The sequence below is a fragment of the Pygocentrus nattereri genome, chromosome 10 (genome assembly GCF_015220715.1).
Source record: "Pygocentrus nattereri isolate fPygNat1 chromosome 10, fPygNat1.pri, whole genome shotgun sequence".
Lineage (NCBI taxonomy): Eukaryota > Metazoa > Chordata > Actinopteri > Characiformes > Serrasalmidae > Pygocentrus > Pygocentrus nattereri.
This window is the reverse complement of record NC_051220.1, coordinates 11,178,330-11,201,852: the sequence shown is the minus strand read 5'-3', so window position 1 is coordinate 11,201,852 and position 23,523 is coordinate 11,178,330. Positions and strand designations below refer to the sequence as shown.

The 23,523-nt window shown below is 40.1% G+C and overlaps 1 protein-coding gene across 3 annotated transcripts; it reads left to right on the top strand.

The window, feature by feature from the left end:
• The first annotated feature begins 1,180 nt into the window (after positions 1-1,180).
• LOC108413310 (procathepsin L-like) lies at positions 1,181-15,662 on the top strand. Of its 3 annotated transcripts, none has more exons than XM_017685766.2 (9): positions 1,181-1,223; positions 6,799-6,915; positions 7,791-7,933; positions 8,552-8,746; positions 9,015-9,206; positions 13,170-13,335; positions 13,458-13,566; positions 13,664-13,766; positions 15,366-15,662. In XM_017685766.2, the coding sequence occupies exons 2-8, from the start codon at positions 6,816-6,818 to the stop codon at positions 13,761-13,763; spliced, it is 1,005 nt and encodes a 334-aa protein (XP_017541255.2). In that variant the 5' UTR covers positions 1,181-1,223; positions 6,799-6,815; the 3' UTR covers positions 13,764-13,766; positions 15,366-15,662. The 3 variants fall into 3 exon arrangements, with proteins under 3 accessions (XP_017541255.2, XP_017541254.2, XP_017541257.2); XM_017685765.2 differs by lacking the exon at positions 1,181-1,223 and adding an exon at positions 5,504-5,587; XM_017685768.2 differs by lacking the exon at positions 1,181-1,223 and adding an exon at positions 5,556-5,587 and having other exon boundaries at positions 6,815-6,915.
• The last annotated feature ends 7,861 nt before the right edge of the window (positions 15,663-23,523 follow it).

Sequence of the window (23,523 nt, the reverse complement as noted above, 5' to 3'; positions counted from 1 at the left end):
TTTTTTGCCTCAAGACTTCTGAAATATATTTTATGAAGTCTGAAGTCTGAATGATGCTCTAGTAAAATATACTGCATATATTTTACTACAGCCTCATTTACATTGTTATAGCTCTTCTTTTACCAAAAAAAAAGGATTTGAAATCTGTTTAGACATCATAATCTTTGTAAAATGACCTCTAATCAAAAGAAAACATTAAATGTAACTAAGTACCTAATATTTCACATTATGGGGTTGTTGTAAAAATGTTAAAGTATATATATATATATTTATACAGTTTCACTTGTTTTAAGTCATTTTATCTGGTGTCTCAAGTTTCTTGTTCCATTGGCAGATGATGGCAGACGCATAGAACAGTGGAGAACTTCATCTGTTCAATCAGGAATGCCACTGCTAGCCCAATAAATATCCTAATAATAGATACAAGGTAGTTTTTACTTTCGTAATAAAGAACACGAAGCATTTTATTATTCTTCTATTATCTTGTTTTCACCATATATATATATATATATATATATATATATATATATATACAGTATATATATATATATATATATATATATATATATATATATATCGCTGTTGTCGTAAGAAAACCTCATATCTCCAAAATGGTAACTTTACAGGAGAAGGAAAAAACCTACTTTACTTTTAATGTAAGTTAATGGAACCAGACTTTTTTCCAAGTAATTTATTTTACTCCATTCATCGTGAAATTTCATACAATGTAAAGGTTAACAAGTAGTTTCAAATTATGTAAAAAAAAAAACGAAAAAATGTAAAAAATGGAGATACAAGGTTTTCTTCCGACAACAGCAATTTATGTAATAGCAATCTAATTGTTAAACAATCTAAACTAAATACAGTCTAATCTAAATAAATTCTAAATGGAGTTAAAAGCAGTTTATGGAAAAATGAAATGGGCACATGAAAGAATATTGCTGTGGGCACCTACTTATCAGTGTGGTTTGCTGACTGTGTAAAAGTAGGTCACATGACTACACCAGAACTGAAGTTTGTACCATCCTGTTCTTCCCTCTGTGTGACCTTTTAGTCTGAAATAAAACACTACAGCTCCAAGGAGGCCTGAACAACAATGAAGCAGAACAGCAGCTGAACCAAAAGAATGAAATTAAGCTTCAAATAGGAACTGAGGAAAAAAGTCAAGGGGAGTCCCCTGGTGGAAAGTCTGACTATGAGGTGACCTGCACCGTTTTGTGCCGGTACATTTTTCATTCATTACTGTACAAATAATGTAAATGTGGAGTCAGTATAATGTAGAAAATATCATTTCAATGGATTATGGTACAGTTATGTTCCCTGACTAAAGGTACTGAGATGAAACCTTGAGGGCTCCAACCCAGTGACAAGAGGGGCACTGTCCCAGAGTGTGTACATTAATGAAAGCTATTCTCACAGCATATTTTATTCCTGTAGTTTTCTCATGAGGATTACTAGGCAGGAGTCTTTTAACTTTACACCAATCAGGGATAACATCATGACCACCTCCTTGTTTCTACACTCATTGTCCATTTTATCAGCTCCACTTACTGTATAGCTGCACTTTGTAGTTCTACAATTACAGACTGTAGTCCATCTGTTTCTCTGATACTTTGTTAGCCCCCTTTTACCCAGTTCTTCAGTGGTCAGGACACCCATGGACCCTCACAAAGCAGGTATTATTTGGGTGGTGGATCATTCTCAGCATTGCAGTAACACTGACATGGTGGAGGTGTGTTAGTGTGTGTTGTGCTGGTCTGAGCAGATCAGACACAGCAGTGCTGCTGGAGTTTTTAAACAGCTCAGTGTCACTGCTGGACTGATAATAGTCCACCAAGCAAAAATATGCAACCAACAGCGTCCTGTGGGCAGCGTCCTGTGACCACTGATGAAGGACTAGAGGATGACCAACACAAACCATGTAGCTATCCATAAGGTGGACTGACAAGGTAGGAGTGTCTAATAGAGCGGACAGTGAGTGGACACCGTGTTTAAAACCTCCAGCAACGCTGCTGTGTCTGACCCCTCGCCTCGATCTAGAGATAAGATGGAATAGAAAGGGCGATTCTGCAGATTCAGGAAATGTTTGAATCGTATTTTTGTGCGGGATTGTCACAAAGATACACAAACTGATTCAGAAACAAATTTGATGTGTAGGCAAGTTTACAGATCCCAGAGGTTTAAAATCATGTTTAAAATCACTTATAAAACCAGACAAATACCTTATAAACAGCTTGTGATATTAGTGTGGGTTGTTCTAGCTGCTGCACTTGCGAAGATCTTCAAATTAGGGCGGCTTTCCCCACTAGTGCCAGAGTACTGTTGACCCTTCTCCACTCATGGCATAACCAGCAAGCTGCTTGACTTTCTTTCATACAGATGCCATGTTGAGCATTATAAGTGTTTATTGTTCATATTTTAATTGCTGACCAGTCTTTGTTTTATGTCTCAAAGTATTAAAAGTTTCTTGACTGTTTGAGATGCACTCAAACTTAAACATTTTCTAGATTTAAACTGTAGTGATGTGGCGCAGACTGCATTGTTACATTATGAATTCAGCCTCAGTGAGCGCCCAGTTTATTCAGAGGGAAGGAGAGAAAAAAAAAAACAGTTACAGGCATTCATGGTCAGAAACATCCTCAAACCTTAAAAAGTACGTGAAATGAATAAATGGAACTATTTACTGCACATCTGTGCTGTGGGCACATTGTGTAGGTGGTGTGGTTTGTGGTGAGAAGTTTGCAGGTACACCTATAATGTAGGGCACCTAGAAAAGAAAAAAAAATCTAAAAGTGAACTTTAAACCTCAGAACAGTAGAAACAGAAGTAGGCAGCAGGTTAACATTCTGCTGAATTTCATTAATTATAACAGTGCAATTCACTCTCAGAGAATCTACACAGGTGGAAAATGCTGAAGTGATACGACTTTAGTACAACTTTTTTTTTATCAGTTTGGAAAATTTGTATAGTACCAGATTATCAATGAAATTCAATACTTGTACAGTGTAAAACCCGATGAGTTAAGTCAACTCAAATGGTTTTAGGAAACCGATATTTGACCATAAATGATTCCCTGAACTGAGCATGAACATACATATCACTGTTGTCAAAAGAAAACCTCATATCTTAATTTTTTTTCAGTTTTTGGCATAATTTGGAAATACCTGTTGCTCTTTACATTGTGTTTAAATTTCATAATGAATGGGCTAAAAGAAATGATCCCAAATACCTTTAAAAAGTCTGGTTCCATTGACTTCCATTAAAAGTAAAGGTTTTTTTCCTTCTCCTGTAAAGTTACCATTTTGGAGATACAAAGTTTTCATCCGACAGCAGCGACATATAAAAGCCTGAAAAGTCCAAATCATTTAACTGTAAACGTTTATGAAATCTGTGACTGATACAGATACACTGATACAGAACACTCCAACAGCTCAACCACTGAATCAACGGATGCTTTAGTTAAAAACATTACAACATATTTCACTTGTACTGAGCTGACCAGCTGCTTCTGATAGGATCAAGACTATTTCATGTACTTTTCATGTCACTTTTTACAAAGCTAATTCTGAATAGGCTAAAATTAAGACTAATATATGGGATTAAATGGTCTGTCATTCATTATAAGTGTGCATATGTAGTTCAAAGAGTGTAAAAACAACCCATTTTATTGGCTTGTTTATATTTGCATGTAAAGTCAACTTAAATAAAAATAGTGAATATAATGCATTTAAAAAAGTTACTTTAACTCAAAATGTGCTAAAAAAAAGTCTTACTCAAAATTACTGAATTAATATCTCAACAGTTAATTTTGGAGTTTGTTTGAATTTTCAGATTAAGTTACTCCAACTTTCTGTCGTATTTACGTTGTGATAACTTAATTGTTTTATTAAGACGTGCAGTTAGATTTTACAGTGTAGATGCCCAGGACCCCCTGAATTTGAACCCTGAGAAGAAGTAAAAGTACAACCCCACTTGCAAAATGTAAATAAAAGCAAAATTCAATGATGTGCAGATCATTTGACACTATATTTCATTGTAAATTCTACAAAAATATATCAGATGTTGAAACTGTTAAATTGTATTGTTTATTGAAAATATTTGCCCACTTTGAATTTGATGCCAACAGCACATCCTAAAAAAGTTGGTACGAGAGCAACAAAGGGCAGGTCAAGTTGTGTAATGCTAAAAAAACACCTGGTGGTTGATTGGCAACAGGTCAGTAACATGACTGGGTATAAAAAGAACATCTCGGAGAAGCTGAGTTTTTCAGAATTGTCATACCTACTGGCCATTCCTTCATTCGGAGATCAGCTTCTCTGGAATATTGAGAGCTGACTCCTCCCACACTCACACACCTGCCTACAATCTGCGCAACAGCCACCTTTTATATACCAGGACTCTCACTCTGCCTCCTTGCGAGGTATTGTCACTGTCAGTGACTTTATTCAGCCGTTATCCTATATTTTGGTATTTTCTGTTTTTTTGACTCTTTGCCTGTCTGTACTCTGATTTTTGCTCCATGGATTTTTGTTCATTAAAGATTCTCTGCATTGCATCTCACTACCTTGTCCAGGTATTACAAGAAGTTCATGAGGGGTTCACCACTCTGTGAAAGACGGCATGATCAAATAGTGCAACAGTTCAAGAATAATGTTTCTCAACATAAAATAGCAAAGAATGTTTGCTTTACATCATCTATGGTACATAATGTCAATAAAAGATATAGAAAATCCATGGAAAACTCTGCATGCAAGGGAAAAGGCCAAAAATGCCATGTCATTTGTGTCCTCTGGGGTCACTGCATTAAAAACAGAGCTGATTCTGTAATGGAAATCACTGCATGGGCTCAGAAACACTTCTGAAAACCATAGTCTAACCAAAACAATGTCAAACCACATTCTGCTTGTATAACAATAGTATTGCTCCATATTAAAAGGGTCCATATGCTAAACTGACCAGCCTGCAGACCAAACCTGTCACCCACTGATAACATTTGGCACATTATGCAATGATAAATATGACACATAGGTCCCTGAACTGTTAAGCAGCTGAAATTCTGTATCAAACCAGAATGGGAAAACATTTCAATTTTCAAACTTCAGCAACTGGTTTCCTTGGTTCCCAAACACTTGCAGAGTGTTGTTACAAGAGAAGGCGATGAAACACAACATGCCCCTGTCCCAACTTTTTTGGAGCATGTTGCTGCCATCAAATTCAAAATGGGAATATATCAAATTTCTTAGTTTCATCATTTGAAATATGTTGTCTTTGTAGCATTTTGCTTTAAAAATATGGTTTATATGATTTGCATATCTTTGCATTCCATTTTTATTTACATTCTGTACAGCATCCCAACTTTTTTGGAAATGGGGTTATTGTATATCTTTTTCAGTTGAAAATGGTTAGTGAAAGCACCTTGAAGTCATTTAATGGAACACTATCGAAAACACTGCGTAGGCTGTTTTGGAGCAGTTTGTGGTCAGCAGAGTGTGGTGAGCAGAGTGTGTATGCAAGTCACTATAAAAACAGAGGGGTGCAGCAGAGCAGTGGATGAAGTCAGGACACAGCTTTAGAACATTACACACAGGTACGTGCTGAAATGTACAGTCCCTTTAGTTCTAGAATTCACAAGGCAAGTGTGAGGTACACACTTCAAAGTAGTTGTGATTATTTTTATCACTTCACTTTTCACAGTGTAAGATCCAGATCAATCTAACCATATTATTATTATATACTGCACTATACATACTATTTTACTGCACAGTTTCTGGGTAATTTTTTTACATATTGTACAACATAAAATGTGCTTTAACACAGGCCACATTTGTATTTGCATTTTTTGTTTTCAGTATGTTAAATTCTGCAAATAAACAGCAATCGTGCACTAAAATTTGCAGTGTGTGCTCTGTAGAGGATGGTGTTCGCTTATTCTGTTCAGGAATTCAACCCATCATTTGACCTGGCGTGCCCAAACTTTTGCATACATCTGTATGATAGTAATCTTTGTATAATAACACAGATTACATGGTACTGGGGGTAGGACCTAATTTTAGTACCTAAAATTAAAAAAATTGAGATAAAACCACCGAATCACTATATAATAATACTGTATATAAACTGACTATATTAAAAATCATATATAATTAAATAAGAGTGTTACCATTCAATAATAAGCAGTTTGCCGCTAGGGCCCCATTGTGGGGAATCTGAATTATTCAAGAAAACTAATTCTGTACATTTTATAAATTGAATATTATAATAGAAACCTTTTACATGGTGCTTTTGTCTTTTTTTCACAGTTAATATAATCCTTTGTTGTACTTGTTGAGATGTGTATTTTACAATGCACTTTGTCATTTTTTGTCTTAAATAAATTTAAATTAAATTAAAATAAAATAAATTTGTGCTACAACACTTGCTGTTTTTATAGCGCTAGTGCTACGTGCTCAATAATGTTCCATACAGCCCTGGAAAGTGATGATAAACAAACATAAAGCATAAGAGCTTTGATCTGTATGATTGGAAATGTTCACGGAAACCTGTATAGTACTGTACATTATTGTGTATTATGTTGTCAATACATCCAAAGAGGAGAATTACACTCATATACCTTTATTTATAGAGTGTAAAAGTAGTGAAATCTGCTAAATCAGAAGCTCAATTATATACTCTGAATCATCAGATTCAGTCAAAAAGCATTAGGTTTTTAAAATAATACTAGTGTGAAAGTTAAATGTAACTGACTGAAATTGAATTAATGCAATTCCATTTGTTCTGTTCTCTTTTACCTACGTACAGATTTTATTCTGTGCAGAATGAGGGTTTTTCTTGCTGTCACCGCTCTTGTGGTCATGGCTGGTGCTGCCAGCGTCACTCTGGAGGATCTGGAATTCAACGCTTGGAAACTGAAGTTTGGTGAGAAATCTACGTCATGTTGGCTTCTGTATAGCAAAATCTCCATCTCCATCTCAATAGCCTCCACTCTCCTGGGAAGGCAATAGACAGCAGTAGTTTATGGGGATTGGCTTTCATTCAGCCACAAGAGCACTAGTGAACATCACACATCTCATGATTCTGTTGTTGGGTGATACATCCTGGCACACAGTTGACATTCCATTTGATCCCAAAGGTTTTAGTTTAGAACTTTGAGTTTTGAATTGAGTTTAGAACAATCAAGGATGGGACAATCAAGTTCTTCCACATCAAACTTGTCAAACTATTTCTTTTTAGAAATCACTCCAACGTGCCCCACAAAGTTAGAAGCACACAGTTTTCTAGAGTGTCAGAGTATGCTGTAGCATCATGATTTCACTAAAGGGGCCCCAACCAAGAAAAAGAGCCCCAGCCCATTATTCCTCCTCCACCAAACTTCTCTATGCAGGCAGGTAGTGTTCTCCAGCATTCTCCTAACTCATCTTAGATTGCCAGATGAAGAATGAAGTATCACTCCTGAGTATGCAGTTCCACTGCTCCACAGCCCAATGCTGGGGGCCTTTGTAGAACTCTAGTCCATGCTTGGTATTAGGCATGATGACCTTAAAGTGTCCCATTCCATTGGTCACTGCTTTTCTATGGAGATTATTCAAGCTGTCATTGTGCAGTTTAGTCAGTAATATGTGCACCATAAAGTAGGTGAATTCACCCATTAAAAGGATTGTTTTTGGATACTTTTGTACATTATGTAAATTAAGGAATTGTACTGGGATTATTTTTTATGTTCTGAAACCTTGTATATGTGTTTTTTTCAAACTCTATGTATATACATGTACTGGAATAAAGTTTCCTCTCAGGTAAGAGTTATGGTTCAGTGGAAGAAGAATCTCAACGCAAGATGATCTGGCTGAACAATCTTAAGCTGGTCCTGGAGCACAACATGCTGGCTGACCAGGGCCTCAAAAGTTACAGACTCAGCATGAACCACTTTGCAGACACGGTGAGATCTCATATACAGACAAACCCACTCAAATGTTTTAAATTATGTTATTTAATTACATACATTACTAAAGCCTGTCGCTTTGCAGCTCTGTCATTTATGTGTTGCCAAGTAACTATTGTCAATATCTTCGAAGTAAGTCATTAAATCTCCACCATCTTCCTCTCCACCATTTGCCTTTCCACCATCTTCTCCACCATCTCCTCCTCCACCATTTCCCACTCCGCCATCTTCCTCTTCACCATCTGGCTCTCCACCATCTTCCTCTCCACAATCTCCCTTTCAACTATCTTTCACTCCACCATCTTCCTCTCCACCATTCCCTCACCACCATTTCTCTCTCCATCTTCTCCCTCTCCACCATTTCCTCTTCCACCATGTTCCTCTCCACCACATTCTTCTCCACTTGGTCCTTCTCCATCATCTCCCTCTCTACCATCTTTCTTCTCTCTACCATCTCCCTCTCCCCACTATCTCCTTTTCTACCATCTTCTCCACCATCTCCTTCTCCACCATCATCCTTTTCACCATCTTCTACACCATCTCCCTCCCCATCTTCCTCTCCACCATCTTTCACTACACCACCTTCCTTTTTTCCACAATCTCTTTCTTCAACAGGACAACCAGGAGTATCAGGCCAGGTTCAGCGGCTGCCTGGGATCCTTCAACATGACTAAGGCCCGCAGAGCAACTACTGATTTCAGAAAGGCAGGGGGTGCTGCTGTACCCAATTATATAGATTGGAGGAAGATGGGCTATGTGACTGAAGTTAAAAACCAACATCTCTGTAACTCCTGCTGGGCCTTCAGCGCGGTAAGTTACAGAAGGATGGATGAGGATAAAAAATGGAATGGAGCGATAACAAATTAAAAGGAAAGAGGACAGAGTGGGTAAGATGATAGAGGTGCTGAAATTGGGCAAAGTTTTCATTAGCTGATAAATACTGATTGTTTATCATATTAAAAAAATAGTATTTTGGCAAGTGAAATCAACTTAAATCTACTCAATATGTACAGTATTTCCGTATGCTGGTTATATTTATTTAACTTAATAAACTCTGTATGCATCCCCATTTTTTCAGACAGGGGCACTAGAGGGTCAGATGTTTCGGAAGACAAAGCAGCTGATGTCCCTGAGCGAGCAACAGCTGGTGGACTGCTCCCAGAATTTTGGAAACCATGGCTCTGAAGGCGGTTGGTACTTCAAAGCTTTCGATTATGTCATGTCTAGTGGAGGCCTGGAGATGGAGAACACCTACCCATATCAGGCCAAGGTGAGGTAACACTAGTGACAAGTGGAGCTTCTGAGTTGGAAAATGCTCCTCTGTTTACAAATGTAAATGTTCAGCTAAGATATTTTTGAGTCTGAAGTTTGAATCTTTAATTTGCTAATGTAGCTAACAAGAAAAAGGTGCTAATCATAAGCAAGTGATTACTCAATAACATCAAAAATGTACAAAAGTATGTTAGCATAGCTAAAAACAGTAATAGTAGCCATCTTAAGCCAAAATTGTGTCCATATTTGCTGATAAATGTCATAAGACATAAGCAAGTCTGCTGGAGATTAGCACCACATGGTTACGGCAAGCATGTGAGGATTTGAGCATAGAGTATGGAGGATGCTAACTATTCAGGAAAATAAGAATCTTTTTGACTTGCTGTACCACACAAAGGGGCTAAGAATACATGTCTGCATGCATACTGGGTGTATATTGCATGTAAATATTCACGTAAAATGTTTTAAAGGCATCAAATGTACATGTTTTTGATAGAAATGTGTGTGAATGTGGATACACTACAGTACAGTGTGAAAGTTTAAGCATCTAAGCAAATTTTCAAACAACTCACTGCTGAGGTAAATTGCTTGAAAATTTGCTTAGAAACAAGAATTTCTTGGGTCCATATTTTTCCTTGACACCTTCACAGCCACCACAGAGACTTGCTAATATCATCAGTTACATCATGACCACAATTTACTGAAGCACTGATTGGTCAAACCAGGAGCTGCTTTTTAATTACATATAATACTGGGCTTCCTCGAGGAGAGGTTTGGAAATGTGTCTTGGGTGCCTAAGACTTTCGCACAGTACTGTACATTTTGTGCTTTTATCCAAATCATTCCCAGGAGAAAAATGTCTATAGGTTTGAGCATGATGAGTGCGTGTTTAATGAAGCATTATAGCCTTAAATGAAAATATTCTATGAAATCTAGAACACATTTCGATGGAAAGTGTTTGGGCCTAGGTATGGAATATTATTTATATTATAATAAACGTGAGCTGAAAATGTACTTCAATTACAATCATCTTGCCTTAAATATCAGTTTAACCATGTCTATTTTTTAAGATACGGTGTAAGATTAACCATCTAGCGGCAGATATGGAGTTTCAACACCCACATGACTCATTCAGGTTTACACTTGGGTTAAACTCTAATCCACAGTGCAATTTCCCCAGTGGAGTAATAATTCTAGGAAAAATGAATGAGACATACCTGGGAAAACTCAAACAGCATGAAAACAGACAGTACACAGGTGCAGGAGATGGTGAAGAGGTGGTGTTATAGAGGAGCAAGGAAACAGACCAAAACACATGGAAAGAGTAGGGTTGTGTCCAAAAATATTTGCTACTGCTCCTCTCCTACTCCAGAAGAGCATGGAGGAATTGAAGAGAGGAAAGGAGGACGAGGAATGGAGAGAACAAGCAGAAACTAGGAAAATGAGACAGCTGACTCCTTTAAACGTAATTAAAATTGATGTCGAGCACACCTCTGTACAGATTTGTGTGATTTTCGACTTTGAGTCATTTTGTTTCACACCCTGTACAGCACAAAGAATACAAAGATTGGTTGTTTAGTGTAGTGGTTAACACCTCTGCCTTCTACACTGTAGACTGGGGTTCCATCCCCACCTGGGTAAACACCCTACACTATACCAATAAGAGTCCTTAGGCAAGAGTCCTAACACCACCTTCGCCTACCTGTGTAAATGATCAAACTGTAAGTCGCTCTGGATAAGAGCGTCTGCCAAATGCCATAAATGTAAATATGAGACAAGATTAAAAATGTGTAGCTTAATTTCTCAGTGTTTGTCTGTGCTCTCTGGTCGCTTCTGCAGTGATGTCACTCTGAAGTCTGTACAAGTCTTCCTGGGTTGCATGCATACCTTTATCCTCTGCTGGAAGTCTGGTGTGTCAGTACTGCTCCCCCTGGTGTCTGTGGGGCCTAAAAACTTTACCCTGCTTATATCAAGAAACAGCCCTGCTTGTTAGCTACATCAGCCTTATTGTAAAACTAAAGAAGCATTGTACACCAATCAGACATAGCATTATGACCACCACCTTGTTTCTATGCCCATTGTCCATTTTATCAGCTCCACTTACTGGCAGAGGTGGATGAAGTACACGAATCATGTACTTGAGTTAAAGTAGAGACACCCAAGGTAAAATATTACTCCAGTAAAAGTACAAGTCCTTACTCTAGACCTCAAGTTGAGTAAAAGTACAAAAGTATTTGCCTTCGAATGTACTTAAGTATCAAAAGTAAAAGTACTAAAAGAGTAATTATGGCTCTGATGTCCTGTTATAATTTTTATAACAAGACTCACTTCATGAACTAATTTTAGGTGAATGTCCTCCAGCGTCTCTCTTGGTAAACCAGTCTTTTAATAGAACGTCATTAATTAGTGACGCTGACGTCTATTAAAATGATCAGAAGCACAAAACACTGAAGGTAAACAGTTTCCATCAGGGAGAACTGAGTGGCTCTGAAATCACTTTTTACAAACAAGCAAAGTTTCAGTTTAAGATTATTTTGTAAATTAGTTACAAGTTGAATAAAAACTGGCTTTAAACTCAGAATCACAAATAAGTTTTTCTTTACTGTATTGATCTGTAGGTCTCTGTTCATAAACATAAACTAACCGAAACATATTTACTATAAAATGAAAGTGTTTATATGAATTCAGAAAAAAAGAAACGTGCCAGTCACGACTGCATATGTGTACATAATTCTATATTGTGGTCTTTATACACAAAGTTAGGCTAGTTCATCATGTAGGTCGACGTAAGTGCTGCTTTTAATGCTGCTGCACTGACGTTGAACCGTGTGCTGCACTGGGTTGGTATGACCAACAGGTCAAAACAAGCTCAGAACAAAGTGACCGCTGTGCCCTGATTGGTGCTCTTGCTTTGTGCTTCTTATGTTTTGACATGTTACATTTTTATACACACAGAAACCAAAAGGAACGACAGATTTCTCAAAATGTAGCGGAGTAAAAAGTCAGATATTAGACTTTGAATTGTAGTGGAGTGAAAGTAAAAAGTCGCCCAAAATTAAAAAACTTAAGTAAAGTACAGATACACAAAAAAGCTACTTAAGTACAGTAATGAATTACATTTACTTAGTTACTGTCCACCACTGCTTACTGTATAAGAGCACTTTGTAGTTCTACAATCAGACTGTAGTCCATCTGTTTCTCTGATACTTTGTTAGCCTCCTTTCACCCTGTTCTTCAGTGGTCAGTACGCCCATGGACCCTCACGGAGCAGATACTATTTGGGTGGTGAATCATTCTCAGCACTGCAGTAACACTGACGTGGTGGTGGTGTGTTAATGTGTGTTGTGCTGGTACGAGTGGATCAGACACAGTAGTTCTGCTGTTTTTAAACACATGTCCGCTCACTGTCCACTCTATTAGACACTCCTACCTTGTCTGTCCTCCTTGTAGATGTAAAGTCAGAGACAATAGCCAATCTACTGCTGCACAGTTTGTGTTGGTCAATCTCTAGTCCTTCATCAGTGGTCACAGGACGCTGTTGGCTGTATATTTCTGGTTGGTGGACTATTCTCAGTCCAACAGTAACACTGAGGTGTTTAAAAAACTCCAGCAGCACTGCTTTGTCTGATCCACTTATACCAGCACAACACACACTAACACACCACCAATATTGTCAGTGTTACTGCAGTGCTGAGAATGATCCAGCAAATAGCTCTGTGAGGGTCCATGGGGGTCCTGACCACTGAAGAACGTGAAAGGGGGCTAACAAAGTATCAGAGAAACAGATGAACTACAGTCTGTAATTGTAGAACTACAAAGTGCATCTATACAGTAAGTGGAGCTGATAAAATGGACAGTGAGCGTAGAAACAAGGTGGTGGTCATAATGTTATGCCTGATTGGCGTATATCTTGGTTGATTAGCAACATCAGCTCTTCCTGATTGTTTCCCCCTCTCTCCAGGATGGGATGTGCCAGTTTAATCCAAAGAATGCTAAGGCTACCTGCCAAGACTACATTGTATTGCGCAGTGGAAATGAGAACAATCTGCAGTATGCTGTAGCTGTAATCGGACCTATTTCTGTAGCCATAGACACGTCCAGACCCACATTTCAGCTCTATCATTCAGGTAACCCTCAAAATCAAGCCTTCACTCATCATCAGGGGCCAAGTTAGAATTTCAGAGCCATGTTTTTGTTTTTATGATACTCTTTGTTATTCCAGCTTAATGGTTGAATGTTCTAATGGCAGGTGTGTATGATGAGCCAATCTGCAGCAGCATTAAGCTGACGCACGCTGTCCTGATAGTTGGTTACGGCACCGACAACCTCAGACAGGACTACTGGCTGGTCAAAAACAGGTAAACAAACAAGCTAACCAATTACCAAAAAGGCAATTCCTGACCACATCATTGTATCATTATTATATATACACACAATATATCATTTATTTTGAAGCTGGGGTGCTCAGTGGGGTGAAGAAGGCTATATCAGGATGTCAAGGAACAAGGACAACCAGTGTGGCATTGCCACTGTGCCCATCTTCCCTGTGGTTTAAAAGGTATGTCTCAGTTAAACATCCCAGAGAACTACACTGTTAGGTTTAGTTCCAGCTGCTCTTGGACAGAAGTTGCTCTTGGAAGTCTAGTGTTACAACCCCCATTCTACTGTCCACACAAGGTTTAATCTAGTCTAGGGGAAAAGAGGTAGCTACATAAAAACAAATAGACCAGCAGACCCATTTACTGCTCAAATGAATAGGTTGTATGATGTATAAAGGCAAATGGTCACAAAGGTATTGGCTTCAGGGTGGGCTGATACCAAAATAACCAACATGTAATCTCTCTAGACTCTCTAGACTGATTAGAATCCATAATCCCATTTAATCCAAAACACAAAAACCAGAGAAGAGTCAAAAACAGTCCAGAGGTCAAGACACTAGAAAAATCCAAAACCAGCAAAAGCACCAAAGGGAGATCGAGAAGCAGAGTCAAAGAGTACAGAAAAGGGTCAAGGCAATCCAAAAAAGCATCAACAATGAGAAGACTTGGTATACAGGAAAACGGGCAATACTTCACACTGAGGCAGTGTACTGGAGGTCCTTAAATAGCCAGGTGAAATGAGCTGCAGGTGAGGGGTCCGGGTGCAACAAGGGAGAATGCCAGTATTCGGGAGAGGCCAGCCTCTGGTGGCGAGGACGGGTATTACACCTGACACTAACTTCCCTTATTCAGAAGAAAATATAAAAAGAAAACATAGCAGGAGCTTCCTCCCCCAACAGGTAAACAGGAGGAAATAATATATATCAAAATAAATGGCACCCACCCCTACATAGTTCTATGGTATACTAATAAGGAACAGGCAATGTTGTACAAGTATGAAATAGATAAAAGCTAAACAACACTGAGTCTCAGTTATTAGTACAAACATCAGAAATGTATTTCATAAATCTAATTGGTCTATAGCCCCAAAACAACTAGGTGAACAACATTAAGGGGGTAGTAAAAACCACAGATTTCCTAGAGACCACCATGAACATTGTGTTGAAAAGACCACTGGCGAACTGTATCTCATGGCTGTCGCTTTTTCAAGGGTGAATCTTCATTCAGAAACCAAACTACAACTACAATTAACTACAATTAAGCTCACCGGTATTATTTTCAATACTTGAAATAATTGGAAAATGCCAGCTTTGCAGTCTGGGCCATTGATCACAGGTCCACTGTTACCACTGTTGTGCCCTTGAGTAAGGCACTTAACCCTAAACTGGGAAAAGCAAAGAGAAGATTTCATTGTACTGTGCAAGTATAATAACATTGGGCCTCATTCTCCAGTGTCCAGTTTGTTCTTAAGAGTGTTCTTGAGAAAAAACCTAGGTCAGATTCATGACGTGTTCTTAAAGTGCAGAACTGTTCTCACCTTTGTTCTCTTGAGTGTGTGTAGATTCTGTTCTTATCTAAGAACAAATCCCACATAGGAAAACACTTGTGAATGTCAGAATCTTTGTCAAAACTATGTAAGTGGGTTTTAGAATTCTTCTTAAGAATGGTTGGTGAATGAGGCCCAATGAAGGTACTTAACATTTTGAATCACTATAATACAACAAAGCAGAGGCAGCAGTTCATGTAAATTAACTCTATTAAATGTTGTTTTTCTACAGATTGGAGAGGCATCATGAAACCCTCAAGGAGGAGGTTACAGTCTGATCAGATCTGTTTTATTTAATGATGAAAAAAAGTCAGCAATTTTCATCTTTATCTTTTGCATTTTTTTATTTACTTATTGTTTTTAACGTTTCTTTATTTTTTAAAGATCAGCTTTTGAAGTTGTGAAATGTTACTGTTTCTGTAAACTCCCAGCATTCACAGAATTCATAACATGCATAACTGCTCTGATTATTGCTGTGCTTATGGTCAGTCCAATATTTTAAAATGCAATAAAGTCATCAGTCAACAGACCAGGCGTTCATTATTTCATCAAATACTTTACTTCAACAGAACAGTTTTCTCCACATGCCACAATCTGTATTATTAAAATAGAACTCATAATAGCTGATTGATAAACGTCCATCTGTATTAGAACCAGAGACAATTACAGGGAGTCTGGCCACTTCCTATTTCTCCCATTGTACCAGAAAATGACTGATAAGCACTAGAGGGGGCCGGCAAAGAAAGTCATCAGTGAATCAGTGCTGTTAAATGGCTTTATATAAAAAATTGTCTCTTTAACATTTTTACTCACTTTGTTTTCAAATTTGAACTATGATTTTGTGCTATGGCTGCCTTTAATTCCAATAAAGATACTGTCACTTCTGGCCTCCAAAATTCAAAATAACAGGAGGTACAAAATGGGAAATGTGATTGCATCCAACAGAATTAAGAGTAAAGTAAAAAATTATACCACTGTGCTTTCACCTGCTTAGCGTCCACAGAGAGGGAGAAAGAGAGAGAGAGAGAGAGAGAGAGAGAGAGAGAGAGAGAGAGTGGTTCAATGAAACACCCTGCAAACCGCCAGTAAACGGAAAATGTTTGTGGTTAACCTTTTCTATGAAGCAGAATCAGATAACTAGTTTGCCTTCCTCTGAAATGTATTCCCTAGTTCCACTTTCTTAACATATAAAATATCAATTATCTTATAATTATCTATAATTATATTATGAATTCATCTTTTTCCTAGGAATGTAAGCTTTGCCTATGAAGATTTTCAGGTGCAGATACAGATACTCACAGGACATCTGACATTTCATCTTTATTACATTATAACGCACACCACATCATTTAAATCCATTTTGTTCATGCTTTCCTACACACTGATCCCTATTTCATATACTGGGCCAAGATACTTTTCAACCTGCCAGCAGGGTTTTACTGGGTGGTGGGCCGAGAGTCTTTACACTGTGGAAGTGGAGTTTGATTAAAACATGGGTTGGCAACATACGGCACTTTTACCGCACTGTTGCGGCTCCACAGCATAAATAAAATAAAATAATCCTCCAATACAGTAAAATAAAGCTCTGCTGATCATTCTTACACAGTTTTAACAATAAATGATCTTAAACACTGGAATCAGTGTATAACTGCTATTTCACTCTTTAACTCAGAAGGTCAGCGCACACTGCTGGTCGCCATAGCAATGCAGACAACATTCTCATCTAGCTAGTAGCTAATGTAAGGTAATGATTTGAATGAGCATGGATAATTTATGACAAATGGACTGATTTGTATTAATAATCTGCAACGAGAAACTGTCGGACACTAAAGTCGGGAAGCTAAAGTCAGCTTCTCATTCAAACTTTATAATTTGAACAAGAAACTGGTGAATGAAAAGCTAACTTCAGCTTCGTGAGAAGTAGAAGGTTAAGAGACATTTTTACAAGAAACTATTCTACTTTGGAAAAGTTTCCTGCCCGAGATGCGAGAAAAGCAGCTTTGGCTGAGTTAAAGATTAAAGCAGTGCAAAGTAAGTCTGTTTTTGTTAGCCTATTCTAGGACATTAGCACATACTGATACATATTTACAGCCAAGATAGTAAAATGGCTCCCAAGGTAGTTTATTTTTCTTGAAAAGATAAAATGGCTCTTCTTAATATTTGAATTGCAACCCCTGGACTAGTGCTTTTTGAACCACGTTCTCAATTTTTTTTTCTTTGGTTGTTATTTTGTCTTACTAGTAAGAGAAATTGCAGCCTGTCTCAGTCTGAGACTAGCACAATCTCAAGTGAAAATCTCAAAAATTTGTCAGAATAAGTATCAGATGTACAGGGAATTTCTTTTGGTGCAGGTGTAAACAGAAAACTGAACACAATAACATACATATACAAAAGACATGCTATATGCAAAGATAGATGTGTGATGGGAGTAAACTACACTTACAATCAAGTACTGAGGAACGTATATACAGTATATACCGCTAAAAACGTATAGTGAGCGTCTGCTGGTAACGTCTGGCAGAAGAACCTGTCAGATTGATCTTCAACTCACACCTCCGTCAGAACTTTGACCAGATATTGGGGGAGGTGGGGGACATTGACTCAGAATGGGCCATGTTCCGCTCCTCCATTGTTGAAGTGGCTGACTGTAGCTGTGGCCGTAAGGTAAATGGTGCCTGTCGGGGCGGTAATCCTCGAAGCTGGTGGTGGACAGCCCAGGTGAGAGATACCGTCAAGCTGAAGGAGTCCTACCGGGCATGGTTGGCCTGCGGGACACCAGAGGCAGCTGGCAGGTATCGACAGGCCAAGCGATCTGCGGCTTCAGTCGTCACCAAGGCAAAAACCCGTGTGTGGGAGGAGTTTGGTGAGGCCTTGGAAAGTGACTTTAAGTCGGCTCCGAAAAGATTCTGGCAAACCGTCAGGTGACTCAGAAGGGGAAAGCAGTGTACCACTAGCACTGTATATAGTGGAGAGATGGTGTGCTGCTGACTTCGACTGAAGACGTCATTGGGCGGTGGAAGGAATACTTTGAGGACCTTCTCAATCCCACCGACACGTTCTCCAGTGAGGAGGCAGAGTCTGGGGACACGGGAATAGGCTTGTCCATTACTGAGGCCGAAGTCCCTAAGGTAGTGAAGAAGCTCCTTGGTGCCAAGGCTCCAGGGGTGGATGAGATCCGCCCTGAGTTCCTCAAGGCTCTGGATGTTGTGGAGCTGTCTTGGCTGACATGCCTTCAACATTGCGTGGACATCGTGGGCGGTGCCACTGGATTGGCAGACTGGGGTGGTGGTGCCTCTTTTTAAAAAAGGGGACCGGAGGGTGTGTCACAACTACAGGGGAATCACACTCCTCAGCCTCCCTGGTAAGGTCTATGCAGGGGTACTGGAGAAGAGAGTCCGGCTTATAGTCGAATCTCAGATCCAGAAGGAGCAGTGCGGGTTCCGCCCTGGTCGTAGAACACTGGACCAACTCTTCACCCTCTCCAGGATTCTGGAGGGTTCATGGGAGTTTGCCCAACCAGTCCACATGTGCTTTGAGGATCTGGAGAAGGCATTCGACTGTGTTCCCCGGGGTATTCTGTGGGAAGTGCTTTGGGAGTATGGGGTACATGGCTCTTTGCTACGAGCCATTCAGGCCCTGTACAAACAAAGCTGGAGTTTGGTTCGCATAGCCGACAATAAGTCAGACTTGTTCCCAGTGAGAGTTGGACTCCATCAGGGCTGCCCTTTCCTACCGATTCTATTCATAATTTTTATGGATAGAATTTCTAGGTGCAGTCAGGGGATGGAGGGTGTCCGGTTTGGTGACCTCAGGGTCACATCGCTGCTGTTTGCAGATGATGTGGTCCTATTGGGGACATCAGGCTGTGAACTTCAGGTTTCGCTGGATCGGTTTGTAGCCGAGTGTGATGCAGCTGGGATGAGAATCAGTCCCTCTAAATCTGAGACCATGGTTCTCAGGCGGAAAAAAGGGCAGAGAGCCCTCTCTGGGTCGGGGATAGGCTCTTGCCTCAAGTGGAGGAGTTCAAGTATCTCGGGGTCTTGTTCACAAGTGATGGTACAAGGGAGCAGGAGATTGACAGGCGGATTGGTGCTGGGTCAGCAGTGATGCGGGCTCTTTACCGGTCTGTTGTGGTAAAGAAAGAGCTGAGCCATAAGGCAAGGCTCTCGATTTACCGGTCAATCTACGTTCCCACCCTCACCTATGGTCATGAGCTTTGGGTAATGACCGAAAGAATAAGATCGTGAATACAAGCGGCCGAAATGAGTTTCCTCCGCAGGGTGGCTGGACTCTCCCTTAGAGATAACCCTATCTCTAGAAGTTCAGTCATCCGGGAGGGACTCGTAGTAGAGCCGCTGTTCTTCACATCGAGAGGAGCCAGCTGAGGTGTTTCAGACATCTGGTTAGGAAGCCTCCTGGACGCCTCCCTCAGGAGGTGTCACAGGCAAGTCCACCTTTTTTTCACTGATTTTTTCAATAGGGACCAGCCTGCACGTTTATGGTTTAAGGCCAAAATCTTATCAAAATTATCATAAAACAATTTCTCAGACATCAGACAGTGTATTCATAACCATTTCATGTAATAACTTTCTGAGCTTTCAGAGAGAGGTGGATGTCTGGTTCCTATCACCATTCTGTACTAATACCAATTTCAAACCTCTCTTTTTAAAGTAAACTCTTAGAAAAAGTTGTTTTCAATTAAATGCGTATCTAATATTAAACAAGTTATATGAGAAGTTTCTGTCAGTTTTTGCCTTCAACCATAGTACTGAGACAGCACTGTTTCACATTGTGAATGACCTCAGGCTCAGTGCTGATGCACAAAACCCTTCAATTCTGGTTTTATTAAATCTTAGTGCAGATTTTATGTTCTAATCAAACGTCTTGAATTCTGGGTTGGCCTCTTGGGCACAGTTTTAGAATGGTTCAAATCATATTTATCTAATAGAGAGTTCATGGTTTCAATGGGAAATCATTCATCAAAAGATCTGGCATTTCTTGTGGAGTCCCTCAAGGTTCGGTCTTAGGGCCTTTGCTTTTCTCTTTGTGCATTCTACATCTAGGTGATGTGATTAGGAAACATAGTATACATTTTCATAGCTATGCTGATGACACGCAGTTATACATTTGCATTCCTTCTGATGATTAAGACTCTGTTAACAGACTAACTAGCTGTGTGTCAGATATTTCTGTGAGTCACAAAAATTTTCTACAATTGAATCGTGAAAAAATGGACATACAGCAATAATTGAAACCATTACACATGTAGTGAATTTTGTGAATGCTCAGAGTTTATTATATCAGGCAACACATATATTTTAATTTTTAGGTAATTTTTTTATTTTTTATTTTTTTTTGCTGCATAGGTAAATAAATGGTAGTCTGATGAGACTGTAACCTCCTCTGTTGGACTTTCTGGTTTCTGTCTCTCTCCAATCTGTAGAAAAACAACGTTTCATAAAATTGACTCATGAACTGCTTTATCTTCAATGTTGTTTTATAGCTAGAGATACAACATATTCATTGCTGTAGTTCAGATCTAATTCTGGAGATCCCATCCCTCCTCCAGGAGATCCACGGACTTGCAGAGCTCAGTTTCAACTGGAATCACACACACCAGTTCCAGTCTTACACTGATTACATACAAAACACAAGTAAATGATGTGAACATGTGAAGAGTCGGCCACCAGGTTTTGGAGTCACCCTGTACAAAAATCTCAGTTCCAGACACAAAGTAGACTCAGGGCTCTGCTACTGTTTGTGTTGTGTAAATCTGTGTTACAAGGTCTGTGATCTTTTCTATTGCTGATTGATGGATGTAATCTATCCTGCAAGACTGGTTTGCCGAGAGGTATTCCATTTTCTTGCATGTTTTCCCATCGATTAAACTGACCAGCCAATTTAACTGATTTTTATGGGAGAATTTACACCTATTATTGGGTAGCATACATTTTAATAACTTAAAGATACATATAAATTATGTTATTTGGTGCAAGCTAGGAGCTCGTAAACGTGAATGTAGTGACATTTTACATTCCAATTAGGCTACAATTGGACTGCTGAAGCAACTGGCTGCTGGCCTGTAAGTAGGGTTCCTAGGCTATAGGATGTTTAAGTGTTGAAGTCTGAAATATTAGGTGTGCTCCCAATTTAACTAAGTTAATGAATAAAGCATTAACACATAGTGTTTGTACATGTTTTTTCTATCTTATACATTTTTTTGGACATCAGTAAAATTTTAATTTTAATTTTGTCAAAGAGATTTTTCATTTTGTGGATGCCAAAGAAAAAAGAAAAAAAAAACACTTGTCAGTAATGTTGATGAGATGGACATTGTTTCTAAAGCCTTGATGGTATGCTTTGATTTACTCTTGTAGTGTTAACCATAATCAGGAGTTGGCATTTTGGTGATTGGTTATCTTGTTTGTTTACCTGTTCTTGACCAGCCAGTAGTCCTTTTTGCTAGCATCAGTGCCGTAACCAACAATCAAGATAGCATGGTCCACGTTAGCGCTGCAGTTTGGCTCATCATACACACCTGCAAATAGGACATTCAACTATTAATCAATCACTAAATTACTCTGTGAATCATTTAATCAGGAATGCAAGGACACTGGACAAGAGCAAAAAAATGGCTGAAGGAGAACCTACAGTCAGAAGAGGCAGCGTGTGGTAATAAGCAGGGGATAAACTGGGCTGGAGCACATGGGTGCAGAGTTTTGACACCTTTGGTTTGTACAAATGGCAAGCAGAACTGAGCTCTGGTTCTGTAATGTAATCCAAATATAAATTCCATCCATCCATCCATTTTCTAAGCCACTTCTCCGTCAGGGTCGCGGGGATATAAATTATCCATCCATCCATCCATCCATCCATCATCTTCCGCTTCTCCGGGGTTCGGGTCGCGGGGGCAGCATCCTGAGCAATGAAGCCCAGACCTCCCTTTCCCCAGCCACTTCCACTAGCTCCCTGGGAGGGATTCCGAGGCGCTCCCAGGCCAGCTGGGCGATATAGTCACGCCAGCGTGTCCTGGGTCTTTCCCGGTGTGTCCTCCCTGGTGGACTTGCCTGTGACACCTCCCAAGGGAGGTGTCCAGGAGGCATCCTAACAAGATGCCCGAACCACCTCAACTGGCTCCTCTCGACGTGAAGAAGCAACGGCTCTACTCCGAGTCCCTCCCGGATGACCGAACTTTTCACCCTATCTCTAAGGGAGAGTCCAGCCACCCTGCGGAGGAAACTCATTTCAGCCGCTTGTATTCGCAATCTCGTTCTTTCGGTCATTACCCAAAGCTCATGACCATAGGTGAGGGTGGGAACGTAGATCGACCAGTAAATCGAGAGCCTTGCCTTATGGCTCAGCTCTTTCTTTACCACAACAGACCGGTAAAGAGCCCGCATCACTGCTGACCCAGCACCAATCCGCCTGTCAATCTCCCGCTCCTTTGTACCATCACTCGTGAACAAGACCCCGAGATACTTAAACTCCTCCACTTGAGGCAAGAGCTCATCCCCGACCCAGAGAGGGCTCTCCACCCTTTCCCGAGTGAGAACCATGGCCTCGGATTTGGAGGTACTGATCCTCATCCCGGCCGCTTCACACTCGGCTGCAAACCGATCCAGTGAAAGCTGAAGTTCACAGCCTGATGTCCCCAATAGGACCACATCATCTGCAAACAGCAGAGATGTGACCCTGAGGTCACCAAACCGGACACCCTCCATCCCCTGACTGCGCCTAGAAATTCTATCCATAAAAATTATGAATAGAATCGGTGACAAAGGGCAGCCCTGACGGAGTCCAACTCTCACTGGGAAAAAGTCTGACTTACTGCCGGCCATGCGAACCAAACTCCTGCTTTGTTTGTACAGGGCCTGAATGGCTCGTAGCAAAGAGCCATGTACCCTGTAATCCCGAAGCACCTCCCACAGAATACCCCGGGGAACACAGTCGAATGCCTTCTCCAAATCCACAAAGCACATGTGGACTGGTTGGGCAAACTCCCATGAACCCTCCAGAATCCTGGAGAGGGTAAAGAGTTGGTCCAGTGTTCCACGACCAGGGCGGAACCCGCACTGCTCCTCCTGAATCCGAGGTTCGACTATAAGCCGGACTCTCTTCTCCAGTACCCTTGCATAGACCTTACCAGGGAGGCTGAGGAGTGTGATTCCCCTGTAGTTGGAACACACCCTCCGGTCCCCCTTTTTAAAAAGAGGCACCACCACCCCAGTCTGCCAATCCAGTGGCACCACCCCCGATGTCCATGCAATGTTGAAAAGGCGTGTCAGCCAAGACAGCCCCACAACATCCAGAGCCTTGAGGAACTCGGGACGGATCTCATCCACCCCTGCAGCCCTGCCGCCAAGGAGCTTTTTAACTACCTTAGCGACTTC

Excerpts from the sequence above, each read along its gene's own strand:
- LOC108413310 (XM_017685765.2), top strand. The coding sequence starts at position 5,551 with ATGAAGTCAGGACACAGCTTTAGAACATTACACACAG. Across the intron at positions 6,916-7,790 it reads CGCTTGGAAACTGAAGTTTG|GTAAGAGTTATGGTTCAGTG; the intron begins GTGAGAAATCTA and ends GTTTCCTCTCAG. Across the intron at positions 13,336-13,457 it reads ATTTCAGCTCTATCATTCAG|GTGTGTATGATGAGCCAATC; the intron begins GTAACCCTCAAA and ends TTCTAATGGCAG.